Source organism: Natator depressus, chromosome 5 (genome assembly GCF_965152275.1).
Source record: "Natator depressus isolate rNatDep1 chromosome 5, rNatDep2.hap1, whole genome shotgun sequence".
Classification (NCBI taxonomy): domain Eukaryota; kingdom Metazoa; phylum Chordata; order Testudines; family Cheloniidae; genus Natator; species Natator depressus.
Genome location: NC_134238.1, coordinates 45,734,117 through 45,748,296, shown reverse-complemented (window position 1 = coordinate 45,748,296; position 14,180 = coordinate 45,734,117). Strand labels below are relative to the sequence as shown.

At 40.8% G+C, this 14,180-nt stretch overlaps 1 protein-coding gene across 4 annotated transcripts in view; it reads left to right on the top strand.

The window, feature by feature from the left end:
- Positions 1 to 416: 416 nt before the first annotated feature.
- AGGF1 (angiogenic factor with G-patch and FHA domains 1) overlaps positions 417 to 14,180 on the top strand; it is a 37,332-nt gene continuing 23,568 nt past the window's right edge. For 2 of the 4 annotated variants that reach the window (XM_074952691.1, XM_074952692.1), the window contains exons 1-5: positions 417 to 846; positions 1,778 to 1,880; positions 3,415 to 3,620; positions 6,091 to 6,237; positions 8,157 to 8,342. In XM_074952691.1, coding sequence (XP_074808792.1) covers positions 664 to 846; positions 1,778 to 1,880; positions 3,415 to 3,620; positions 6,091 to 6,237; positions 8,157 to 8,342 — 825 coding nt within the window. In that variant the 5' untranslated portion in view covers positions 417 to 663. The remainder of the gene's footprint in view (positions 847 to 1,777; positions 1,881 to 3,414; positions 3,621 to 6,090; positions 6,238 to 8,156; positions 8,343 to 14,180) is intronic. The other 2 variants (XM_074952690.1, XM_074952689.1) reach the window with 2 other exon arrangements.

Sequence of the window (14,180 nt, the reverse complement as noted above, 5' to 3'; positions counted from 1 at the left end):
CTCTCGGCGAAGGACAGACCCTCGCTTGCGTTCTGCCCCAGACTTTTGCAGGCCCGGAAGCTACCGGATGGCCGCTCTCTCGAGCAGGGCTCAAGCGCCCCCGCCCTGAGCAACCAGGGTGCCCAGGCTCTCCTACCCCGCCGGCTATTTGCCCTCAGCCCCTTGTAGCCAGTCACTCCCCACCCCGCCTGTGAGGAACCACCACATGCTGCCCTCCAACAGCGTCACTAACGCCGAGTCCCGCCCGCTCAGCCCGCCCATGGCAGGGCCTAGTGTACAGAAGTCCAACCGCCCCCTGAACGACTAGTAAAGAACACGCTGCTAAGCTCCCTCTATTTATAGGCCTGGGTACCCTGCGCAAGCGCATAGCAAAGCCCCAGCAATCTCGCTCACTTCCTGTTGCCCTGGGACCGTTTCCGGGTCACTCGTCCCGGTCACGCCCCTTGGTACTAGTGTGGTGCGCAGCGTACTGCCGCAGCCTCTCGTTCCCGCCGGAAACTTTTCTTCAGGAGCGTTGGTAGCCGAGCGCGAGGGACTCCCCGGGGGGGCGGGGCCATGGCGGGAGGCGCCGGGCTGCGAGGCCACCGCTGCTGCTTTGTCTCCTGGCTCTGGCTGCGCCCCTGCTCCGGCCGCTGAGGGTCCCTGGGAGCTAGAGCCCCAGGCATGGCCTCCCCGCCGCTCCCGGAGGCGGGCGCCGAGCTGCGGGCCCTCCAAGGGAAGGTGGAGGTGCTGGAGGCGGAGCTGGGGTGCTGTCGGAGCCAGCTGGAGCAGGTGCAGAGGCTGCTGCGCCACACGGAGCGGCTCTATCGGGAGGCCCAGGAGAGCAACGGGGCGCTACAGACACAGGTACCGACCCCGTCTCAGGCCGTTGCGGGTCCCTCCCCTCCCCACTCACCGAGCCTCCCCCTGTCACCCGGGCACGCTCTCCCCTCACCGCTGGGGCTGCTCCCCTTCCCGCGCTGGCGCGGCCCTTTCCTTAGCAGCCAGACACCTCATCAGTCCCTGAGTATCAGGGTTTTCCCTCAGAGATCCGGGTCTGCATGCCCAGCCCCATGCTCCCTCTGGCTCTTGACAGGCTGTGGGCCTTGTTAGCCTCTCATGTCGCTGAGCTGTTTTCCTCAGCTGCAGCACCAGGCAACCATAAGCTCTAACATTCTCCAGTTCACAGAAAGTCCCACAGGGATATTTGATCTAATTTAGCTTCTCAAGTTGAGTGCCCAGCACTGGAACTTAGTTCCAGCGTTTTTGAAACCATCACTTACAAGTACATTCTATACAGTATTCAGACTTACAAACCTGGTTCCTTAATCAAAAAGGAAGATTACACTAGGGAGAGGCAAGAGAAGGAAAAAGATAGAAGACAGCCTGGTAAAGATTTGGGGCAGTATGGGTCACAGAGATTTTTATAGTGTTGACACATCACTAGCTGTGGTATACTAAGATGATAAACATTATCCTTTAGGGTCACATGAAAAGTGCATGTTTGAATTTTAATCTTGTACCTTACAAACAATTAGTGGTTTGGTCGCTTCCTTCACATTTCCTTCTTTAATCAGTATAATTTTAATATGACTGGAATGTCATCTTTGTTATGGCATTCACTTGTCTAATACATGGGAGTCTCAAGAAACTAAAATCAGTTATGGTATCTATGATAGACTTAAATAGTTGTTTCTGTACACTATATGCAAGAAAATAGAGCAGTATAGTTTTCTGAGATGGATAATTATAATGGCTTTGATTTAATAGTTTTTATAATGCACGCTTTTTCCTGCAGGTCGAAGAGCTGAGTAAGGAAGTCCATGATAGGAAGAAAAAAGAGAGAGAGACATCTAGTGTAGAAGTGCAAACTGAAGACTATGATTCTTGGCAACAGTCAGGTAACTAGTGGAAATTGCACTGGAAACAGTGGAAAGAAAGATCCTTAACACTTTCATTAATCAGTTAAATTAGTTCACTGACTTAACTAACTCCCTAAATATTGTTCTCTATTTCTTATTAATTTGAAGTTTATTTTATATGCACATGTAGCTCCCCTTCCTGTCCTGCATCAAACACAACTTCTTGTCATTGCCTTTAAGGCCTTTCACTATTAAGCCCTGCCACTGTCTGTGAAATAAAACTGCTGATCCAGGCTTTGTACTGCTGGTGATTAGTTTCAGTTGTCCAGTTTTCTGTTTCTCCTTCAAGCAGTCATGCTGCCTTCTATGCATGCAAAAATACCTCTTCATCAAAATTTGGAAAGCTACCTGTGAAGAACTGGGAATGTGATTCTACAGTTTTTGAACTTTGTGTGAGATTATGAACCCCATGTATCTGTGTCAGATTGCAAACTCTGTTTTGAATGTGCACCCTTCTGTCCTTCTCCAAGGTGTGTTTGCCTCCATGTTGGGTTGGCATTCGAAAGGCTGGTGACAAAAGAATAACAGTAGGGGGGAGTTGACCATTAAATACCCAATAGTTGCTAATTTGCTAAAAGACTGGTCCCTGCGTGGAAGAACTAGTTTAATGGGGGAGGTCTCATTGGTAAGTCACCTGACAGGGATCTGTGCTCATGTGAGGAAGCTGGCAAGGGGATCGCTGGACCTGGGGCTAAAGGTTTTAAAAGGGTAGAAACTGATCACTCAAGGGTCCATTTTGTCAAGTTCAGGAGGGAAAAGGCACCCTGCATATAGAAGCCTCATGAGGAAGGAGGGCCCTGTCTGCTTTCCAGAGTCTGGATGGCCCAAGGGACTCAGACCACAGCCTAAAGACCCCGGGGGATCCAGAGCAGAGAGGCTTGGTTTCCCCTCCGAGCAGTCCTAGTCAGTGATTGGGAAGGGGCGCTTGCTAGGATCTAGGGTACCATCCCCTTATCCTCTTTCAAATCCCCCTTTAAAAACAATCTCTGCTGTGATGCATTTAAATCACTATTGTCTGGCATTGATTAGGCAAATGCTGAGTTGCGCTTTAAGCTTTTCTACTAAAGACAGTTTATTTTATTATTGTTTCATCATCCCAGTCCATTCTGTTTTATCCACTTATTATGTGCTGTCTGATTTCTAGATTGTGAGCTTCCAGGGCAAGGAGCTCAGCTCTTTTTGTTTGTTTTTGTTTTGTTTTGTTTGATTTCTCTGTGCAGTGCCTAGCACAATGATAATGCTGATCTTTAATGGAGGCTCCTAGACACTAGCATAATAGAAGAATAAATAACAGGATTACTTGTTCATACACTTCGATAGTTGCAGAAGTACATTTAAGAAAGTTTTCATTTGCTCAACAAAAGTGGGGTAAATCCAAAATGGTGCATACAACCTGGAAATTGAGGCCAGTTAGCCTATTTGTGAAAAGTGAAGCATATGCATTAGGGTCGTCAGGCTGATTTGTGTAAAATGTTACTTTGCTAATTTATGCAATTTAAACTTTTTTCTACAGATTATTACAATTATCAGAATTATTGTAACAACATTGATGCTCAAGATAACGCATCTGAACTATCAGTGCAGCAGAACCATGAGAATGAAGGTCCCAATCCTAATTCTACAGAGCAGTCTCAGGCAGGTGGTGATATTCATTCACACATTGGTAGCACAGAACTTGCTGAATGTGGACAAGGGGATAACTTAATCGAGAATTTACAGGTAGTAGAACTGTGTGTTTTGAAATACTTTTGGAGTCCTTAATCTGTCAACATGTCTATGATTTTGAAAGTCTAGCTTCAGTTCCAATATTACTGTCTGAGATAGCTGTTTCAGTGATCCAGTACTGAAGATTGTTTACAAATTTTTCTCCTTTGTGCAATAAAACTAGGGTCCCAGTTCTGCAATCAGGTCCGCCAGTGTGGATCTGGGTGCAGGATCGGGGCTAGGTTGTAAAGGTGTATGCACATTTTAAAGCAAGAAAATTTTAAGAAGCACAGAATTTAGATTAGGGGCTATAATTGCAGCATGTTTTTACACAAAGAACATCCTTCTAATCTGCATTATGTAGAACCATAAATGCACAACATCATTTATAATTTTTTTTTTTAAAGCAGTCACATAACCTTGTATCCTCTAGGGATAGTAGTCCTCTGATTTAACCATCTCTGTAAAGCTGGAACCAAATGAGATTTTTTTTTTTTTTAAGGAACAATTTAAAGAAAGTGTGTGTGCGTGTGTGTGGTAGCATGGGCCTTGCCTGGCATGGCCTGGAAGCATGAAAAGTAGCCCAGTCAGAAATATTTGCAAAACGTGTGCAGGTAGGTTGGAGGTGTAGCTGGAGAGGTATACAGGAGTGGACAAGGAAATTGAGATTGCAGTCAGAGGTACTGCATTGGAGGTGAGTGTGGGAAGAAGCCCCAGATGTGTGGGGAAAGAGAGAGTGTAGCAACCTGAAAGGGGAAAAAGGGATGCTTTTAGATGCGTTGAAGATAGATGGAATTAATGGATCGAACAGTGGTAAGGCTCTGACAGTGAGTAGGAACTGCAAAGGAGAAGGCTCTTGTATCATTAGTTGTGAAATTGTGGGAAAAGCCTGGGAGAGAGGGTCCGTACTAGAAGATGGGGGAAGTAGCAGAGGAGAGAGAGAGAGAGACATAAGGTCTGAGGTATCTTATCTAAGGCCATGTCTACACTTACAAGCGTGCAGCAACACAACTGTACCAATACAGCTGTGCCACTGTGAGATCATTTGTGTAGCCACATTATGCCAACAGGAGAGAGTTCTGCCATTGACATAATAAAACCAGCTCAATGAGCGGTGCTAGCTATGTCGGTGAGAGACATAGCTTATGCTGGCAAAACTTACGTCACTCAGGGTGTCGTGGTTTTTTTTTTTTAAAGTTTTGCCAAATAAGTGTCAGTGTAGACATGGCCAAAGAATTGATACTCACCGTAGTATCTGAAGTTGGCTGCAACTAGTTTAAAAACAAAGCAGTTATTTTTTAAATGGATCCTGAAATGAATGGGGAGCAGAGGGGAGTTTGAGAAAAGGTGTGTGTTGTGGTTATACTTCTTTTGTATGCTTGAGAAGGCAGACAGTAGCATTATGTGCATGCTGGAAACTGGAGAGCTAGAATTTGAAAGGTTCTAGAGAAAGGAACTTCATCAGTTAATGGGAGAGGGGATGAAAGCATGAATGGGGGATCTCAGCAAAGGTGGACTCAAACCAGTGATATTGATGTTTGTTATAGAGTTTATGGTCACTTTCTATTAGGGGTACATTTATAAATAGTTAGATGATCTATGAAAGTTTTAATAAGTGATAGATACTAGTAACACAGAACGTATTCTAGATGGTTATATGCAACCCAGTGACCTGGGTATCAGTCTCTAACACCTACTACTCATGTCTATAACATACTTTTAACCTCTATTACTGATTTATTAACCTTTTATAAACTAATAAATGTACCCTTCATATAGTGTGTGACTCGATTTATAAATTACTCAGATAACACGGTGATGAGCACATAAATGCATAGGTAGGCCTATATGGGCATAGTTGCAGTGCTCATAAGGATTATGTCGATTACTTTATTGGATTGAAAGTACTTACACTCAAATCTTTTATCAACAGAATAGGTATAGCATGGGCATTTGGCAGTGCCAGCTCTCCCACTTCTCTATGCTGTCTGTTTGCCTTACCCCCTGATGTAGGTGGACAATATATAGGGATAAGAAATGAGTTCACTCCTTGCCTGTCAGTCTTGCACTTCTCAAAGTATCTCAGTTGTGGTGCTGGTTTTGCAATCTAGTACTTAAACGCTGAACTGAGAACCAACGTTTATTTTATAAAGGTTACTGTGGGGCCAACAGATGGTAACTTTCTTCACTACTGTCAGTAACCTGAGTCACTTTTGAATTGAGTAATGAAAAATGAAAGGCTTTGGGTGGAGTTCTGGCCCCATTGACGTTAGTGGGAGTATTGACATTGTCGTCAGTGCAGTCAGCATTTCAACCTCTTTCTCCACTAACAATCCTCTGAGCCATCCATATCCCTAAGGCACCAGATTTGTATCAGTTTATTAACATTGATATTTCTTTAAAATGCTGAAGTGTGTTACAATGGAAGAAAAAAGCTGACCTTTCTTGTAGCAGGCAACTTACTTTTTTTGTTATCTGATCTTAGGAACCAGAAGATACTTCATTAGCAGAAGGTACATTAGCAGAAAGCTTGAGAGCTGCTGCAGAAGCTGCTGTATCACAGACTGGGTTTATTTATGATGAGAATACTGGATTGTATTATGACCATAGCACTGGATTCTACTATAATTCGGTAAGTTTCTTTTTCAAAATTGTTGCTGTTTTACATATATGGATCTGTACTATTTGCCTGATATAATAAAAGTTGGAGTAATAAAGATTGATGGAATCAACAGAGAACTAAGACCCGAGCTGATTTTATAATTTAAAGTAAATATTGAGTGTGCAAATATCCTGAGAAATAATTTGAAAAGAAAAGGAAAATTTCATCTCCAAGCACGTTTTTTTCTAAACAGAGTGACAAAACTGGAGTAACACTTGTTTTCAGTGGTTTAACTCTAGGCTGAAACCAATGCAACAGAGGTCAGACACTGCTGAATATTTTTCATGGGACATAAAGCTGTTTAAGTGGTACAGTCTGAGAAAAAATCACAAAAATGTGTCCCTTGATGTGAACAATATAAATCATGTTTACCGTGTGCTAAGGAATTCTTAATAGTGTTTTCCATAATTTTTGCATTATTAAGTTGATGGTGTTCCGGTTTCTGTGAACCAGTTGAAATTCACTGTAGTTCATAGATCAGTGCAAACACTTACTCTCAAATTGTCAGGTTCCTCGTACATGCAATTGCAGTGTTTTGTGCAATCATCCAATTCACGTATGCGGTTTTAAAAGTGCAACTGCTGAATGATGATAAATGCCAGTATGAAAAGCAAATGTAGGCCTTTATCTAGTTCCTTTCAGACCTTGTGTACTGTTAACATTTTTAGACTATTAACAAAGATGTCTCTTAAGGAGAAAATTATTTCTGCAGCAAATTATTCTACAATAGCAAAGCTTCTGTTGGAATCTTTATTTTAAAATTAGACTTAGAAACATGAGCTTAAAAATAAGTCAAATTTTGAACAAGACAGATTGTAGTAGCCTGCCCTGAGTCATTGAGATTTCTCTGCTACCAAAAGCCTATTCAGAGAAAGTGTAGGAAACCGTTCCATTTAGCTGGATGCTCTTATGATTAATTGAAAATAATTTTGGGAGAAAATAAAAAAGAATATCAAGACTATGTCTACACTACAAATTACTTCGGTATAATTTACATTGCTCAGGGGGTGTGAATAATCCACACCCCTAAGCGACATAAATTATACTGACCTAAGTGTGCAGGCAGGAGTTATTAAAAGTCAACAGAGAGCTTAGAGCTTCTTCACCAAAAGCGCTGGAGTGGTGCTGTTGTGCCACTGTGATGATGTAGTGTAGACATAGCCAAAGACCTCAGGCAAAGTGGATCAAACTGCTTCAAGAGTTATTCAGCTTCAGCAATATAGATGAGTCTTCATTTATGAATGTGGATGTCTTTTTCTTTTGTAAGGCGTCTATTTTGCTATGAATGTAAGAGCATACATGTTAATCTTAATGGAAGTCCTATACTGAAGGAAGACTAGACTCTTAAATTTGCAACACTGCATGGGCAAACTCAGTCATATGCTTTAGAAATGTGTGTAATGCTCATGAAAAGTGCTATACTGACAGCACTAGAAAGTGAAGGACAGCTACAGCATAGACATTGGTTTTACAAGCTTTCCAGCACACTCACCATTTTGGCTCAACCCTGCACCACCTGTTTTATTCTCTGCTTTTAGGGACGCTTATTCCTAATGTTTTATTTTCAGTATTGTTATTGATGTGATAGGACGCAATCCTGTAAACATTTGAAGCCAGTGGGGCTACTCACAGAAGTAAAGTTCAGCCTGTGTATAAATGTTTGCAGGATTGGGATCATAGGGTCCAGCCTCATTCTGCATTACAGTTACTTGATCCTTTACTTGTGTTTTCTTGTCCAATGACTGTCACTATAGTAATATGTAATAGAATTTAGCGCATTGTTACATTTATATGAACTTCACGCACAGTTCTTTATTAATTTGATGTTTCACTAGGCAGTACATAAATCAGATTAAAGGATGCATTTTGCTTTATTTTTCTTTTTAAAGGAAAATCAACTTTATTATGATCCAACCACTGGAATTTATTACTATTGTGATGTTGAAAGTGGCCGATATCAGTTTCATTCACGAGTGGATCTGCAGTCTTACCAGGCTTCAACCACTCAGACTAAGGATAAAAAAGGGAAAAAGAAAAGAAAAGATCCAGAGTGGATTACTGCGAATGAATATAAGGTAATTTATTTCAGATTTGCAAATATTTATTAAAGGCAAAAATTATTTTTCTGTGAGCAACTTGTGATTGTGTGGATTTTGTGAACTGAATGAATGATATGTATCCAAAATGTCACCAATGCATCACTAAAAGTTAAGAATTAACACTAGAAAGTGTTAAAATAATTTTCTGATTGAAGGGGCTAAAGTGGGGGCCTTAAGTCAGGACATCTTTGTTTTTCTGAGTTTGAACTGTAATTGCAGTGCAAAGTATATACAACGCTTTAAACTCTCACATGAGCCATAACTCTGCAGTAGATACGTACAACAAGGTGAATTGAGGAAGAGACTGCTTTTATGTTAAACACTAATGTTACCTTAATGTGTTTGTTTTTAAGTTCTTTTCTTGTGTATAAAAACATAGGAAAACTTTAAGAAAAATCAATGTGAATACCTTTATCCCACAAGCGCATTCCATTGACATCATCTTGAATCTATAGTCATTTGGATCCAATCTGATCTTCATAGAATTATTTTAATTAATATTATATCCCACCTTTCTATTCCAATACCATTTGTTCAGGCCATCTTTGTTATCTACTGTGTCAACTGAACTATTGCAATATACATCTTAATACATACACACTGATTTCAGTGGCTGTTTATTTTAAGAAAAGTTTAGCTCCTCTTTGACTATATTTTGTCTCCCAAATGCTAAAACAGTTTACTTGTACTACATTATAAGTAGACCTTTTGAACTTATACTTAGACATATTATCATTTTCAAGTTGTACAAGTTGTGGTACAAGTTCTGTTGCCATTGATGCTCATAGCAGAATTAAAGAAACATCTCCTGATGCATACCAATATTTGCTATGTCAAATGATTGTTGCAGAGGAACACCATTTGAATTGTAAATTAAGTTTTTTTTCTACTACTAATTTAATGATACATGTTGATTACCTCTGTTCACAGTGCTTGCCAGTTTGCATTTCTAAAACAGAATGCGGTGTTATCTATTTTCCTCCAGGAAATTACATGAGCATCTCATATTTCAGACAGTCATGTTGTCTAAAACCTAGAATAAAAAAAATTAATGCTTTTTACTGTAGGGATTTTCAACCTTCTTGAATCAAGTCCCCCAACTAGCATTATTTTTTTTTACTTGGAGCCCTTCCCACTCACCCTACCCTTACAATAGTGAGTGGGATACTGCCACCTAGTGTTGCTAATGCATTTGTTCAGAAGATATCAGGCAAATTACTTAAAATGCAAGTCAAATGGTACTATAAAAAAACACCCCTTCCCTGTATTAGTGCTGCCGATGTCAGTCAGCGTGAGAAGTTTGGGCTTGTTTGGTATTGGAACTAGGATCCGTGCAAGGTTCAGTGTTTGAAAGGTCATCTACTTGAAGATGTTTTCTGTACTTTGTCTTCAATGCTGTAAGTCTGGAAAACCCAACTTTGCATGGGTATGATGAAGCAAAAGGTAGAAAGAGTAGAGAGCTCTGGGAATTTCTCTGTAATTGAAAGCCAGAAGTTTGAGAGAGAAAAAGTGCCAAAATGGTCCTCCTGCCTGCTGTTGCATTTCAGCTCAGTTTGTTATTCTTCTGCCTCCCCTGAAAGATGGCTTTCACCTACAAAAATGAGCAGATCATGAGCCCAGGCAAATGAGCTGCAGTCTTTTTGGAAGCACTAACTGAATAGTGCTTTCAGTCCCGTCACATGTTCAACAACGGCAGCTTGTAAATCATCATAATTAAGCTTGAAAGGATTAGATTTTTATCAGTAAATGTCAGTTTTACCATATACACACATACCAATGAAAAATCTTTCTATCAATAATAATTGAAATTTACAGATAGGCAAAGTAAGAAAATGGCTGCTTGAAAACATATTAGAGTTTGGTTTAAGGAATTTACTTTGTTTATTTTGACATCATGTTGACAACTCATGTTTTAATGGTTATAAAGCTGGAATATCAACATTTGTCACTAAATTATTGTTTGGACCCCGCATAATTTTCCACAAGTATGAACATTTAAATAGCTAAAAGTAAAAGCTTAAAATAAACAGACGTTAGCCACTACATTATAAAAGAATAATAATCAAGTTCTGCCAAGCCTAATTGCCACACCACAATCGTAAAGGAAATCTGAAAATGCGGGAAATGTTGTAGTTTCCACTTGCAAATCAAGAGGCTCACATGTCCTGTTTCTGAATAGAATTTGTTAATTTGTCTGATAGGAGGAGGAGATTCTTCACTTGCATAGATGCATTTAGTGAATTCAGATGGTTGAAAACTTTAACAAAGTAAGCAAATAGGCAGCCAAGGGCAGTCATGAAGGTCTTTGCATCAGTTTAAGATGATTTTAACCCCTTCACATAACTCAAAAAGGCGAAGTATTCTTCCTCTTGATAACTACCTTTGGTTTGGAGTAGTAGGTGGTGATTATTGTCATGCTGTCTGGAGTGGCTCACAACCATGACAACCAACTTCAGGGCAGACTCAAAAAGCAGGGCAGAAACCCCAAACTGGTTGTATGCTCTGTAATTAGATTTCACCAACCCAATAACAAAGTGAACTCAATTTGCTCAATATAACAGTCTTACTGTGAACTGTCACTGCAAATCCCAAGGCATCAAATGAGTATTATCTAGCACAGTGGCTCTCAACCTTTCCAGACTAGTGTACCCCTTTCAAGAGTCTGAATTGTCTTGCAGACACCCAAGTTACACCTCACTTAAAAACTACTTGCTTACAAAATCAGACATAAAAATACAAAAGTGGTCACAGCACATTTTACTGAAAAATTGCTTACTTCCTCATTTTTACCATATAATTATAAAATAAATCAATTGGAATATAAATACTATATTTACATTTCACTGTATAGTATAGAGATCAATACATATAAATGATTGTATGAAATTTTAGATTGTACTGACTTGGCTAGTGCTTTTTATGTAGTCTGTTGTAAAACTAGGCAAATATCAAGATGAGTTGATGTACCCCGTGGAAGACCTCTGTGTACCCCCAGGGGTGCGTGTACCCCTGGTTGAGAACCACTGAGCTAGCATTTCAGATTTCTGTTGCCTGGTGTGTGTTGAAAGGGGTTGGCAAAAAAGTTCTTCAGAAGTGACTCAGTGCACAAAACTGACATAAACAAGCAGTTGTACAGCTCTAGCAATATCTGTTGTCTTCTCAAGTTGGATTGCATTGTATTGACTCATCTTAATATATTTCAACACTTGATGTTTCACACCACTGAGTTCTGAAATTCTGCAACTCACTGTGTTTGACAGTGGAATGGCACCATCCTGCACAGCTGAGCTTTCCCCAGACATAATGGAACAAATCTCCTTTGCAACTGGCAAAATCAGTGTGTCTGCTGTGGTGTGAGGCTTATTAGTATGACATGGCACAAGAAGCTTTAAGATGCTTTGCAGGCAGTGTAGCATGCTTACTCATAGTACTTTTTGGCTGCTTTAATGCTTTGAGACTTCCTTTGAAAAAGTCAGATGGCTACCATTTAGTCCACGATGTCTCATCTCAATTTGCAAGATTTCAAGCTGCCATTAGCCAGTACATCACCACAGACAATGCTTTGTGGATGAGGTTCATCTGCAGGGCCAATAAATGTAAATCCCATTTCCAAGTAACTTTCTTCATATTTCCAAACTTTTTGTTTCTTCAAAGATGAAGCACTAGTACAATCACCGTCTCTTTTCACGCCACAAAAACTGATCCATTTTATGTACTGTACAAGGCAGCTATTTCTAATGATTAAGCACTAGAAGAATTGCAAAAGTGGATGCTCCAAATGCCTGAAGGAGAGGAAAGGTATAAACCTCAGGTCTCTGGCCCCCAACTACTTACAATACCAGGTGGCAACCCCAGATAACTCCATTAACTGTTTGCAGTTATTTCCCTGAGCTAAATCCAAAGATAGAGTACTTAACCGTATCCACAAGACACTCAGGCCTAAAGTTATAAAAATGGCCTCCAGTTCTGTGGGTGCTGTTATTTACACCTGCAGTTGCATACACTTAGTAATGATCTGATTGTACCTGTAGGTTACTTAAGCAGGCATCTGAAGGGCACAGACTTCAGGTTCCTGGCTCTACTTGTCCAATTACCTACAACACTTGGTGGCAACACCGGGGTTCAGCCCATTGCCTCCCCTTTCTTAGCCTTAGGTCTGGCAATGCCCAGGGCCTCTGGGCTTGGAGAGCTACAGAGGTGCCCACATTGGCAATACCTGGAATTGTGGGAGGGGGCAAAGGGCGGGCGCAGCTTCTTGTACAATAACAGGCTCTTAATGGTAACTCCAGCCACTCCCTGCTCCATTTCAGCCTCTGGGTAGTAGCAGCATTAAGGCTATAGGCTGTGGAGGGGAATACTCGTAATGGCTAGGGCTCTGGACAGGGATTCTGGGAGGGGGGGTTGAGGAAAGGGCTCTGGCCCTACTTCCATGCAAGCCACACACCCTTAACCTGCAGGCTTGATGCTTTGAGCTCTCCTGTGGGATTGGAACCTTTAATGGCGTTGCAACCACATGCGCCAGGTTGCTTTGCCATTCACTCAGGTTTGGCCTGGCTGTCCTTCCGCACTCCACGTGGTAGCAGTGATCCAAAGGCATGTCATACTCAGTAGTTACATAGAAACATTTCAGTTGTTTGGGAGAATTGTTAATAAAATAAAAACATTTTGTATCAGAAAGCAGGGGAAAATTACCTTTGGGGGGAAGTGGAGTGGCAGAATTTTATTCAGTTAATGATGGATCTGATAATTTTTCGTAGCAAACTTGGAGTTAATTTGTTTGGAACAGGCGCTTAAAATAGTGTTGCTTTGTCATAAGGGTCAGCTCAATATTGCCTAAAATATAGTGTTAAAAATAATGGTCTTAAAGTGTTTTACTTTGTCAGTAAGTACATGTACACTTAAATTCTGGATCGTTATCTAGCATATATCATACATTGCTACTAGAAACAGCCTTTTATTATTTACATTCTCTGCTTTTTTTGTAAGAAAAGTTTTTGTTTTTTTTCACAAATAACTTGGAGGGTACTCTAGCTGAAGCAACTAAGATATTATTTGCCTTGCTCTCCTTCAGACTCCCTCCAGTTTTTTGTTTGAGAGACAAGGTGGAGAAGGATGAGACTTCCTTTTTTGGGCATCCTGCTGTTTTGAGAGACCTGTCCAAAGTATGCACAAATTTACTGAGTATAGTTGTGCTCCATCTTTATTAGAAGACCATCTCCATTAAGGAACCAATTTTTGTTAGACCCCTTTGGTAGCTTCTTAATACAGGTTTCACAGTACAATTAATCTCTAGTTTTCTTTCATTCTAGGTGAAGAGGCCGCTAGTTGACCCCCTTTACAGTGCTAGTGGAAGTAGTTCCTTACCTAGAACAGTTGCCATGAGTAAAGTAGATTCCCACTCTGGAATATCAGAGGCAGCAGGCCATCCCAGTCTGAAAGCATGCATTTGGCAGCTAGCACGGTTGAATAGCACAGTGAACTCTTAGGCTTGTGGGAGGGAAGCTAGTGAAGGGGGCATTTAAAAGTAGTTGTATTTTGTACAAATGTCCAAATCAGTAGTAATGTGAAAGCATAACTCTACTGATGCCACTTCTCCCCCAGTGTATTACAGATGCATAGCTTAATTCAGCTAATGACAGGCTGCAAGATTGAAAAGTCATAATGGTAAACGCTTGTCTGTTGGGGGGTGGGGGGGGAAGAGTAGACCACTTAAAGTTAGTTCTGAGTGATAAGGTGTTTCACATATCTGACAATATTTACAAGAATAAAACACCATAAAAGTTGTTAAGGCAACCCTTTACCCTAACTAGCAAA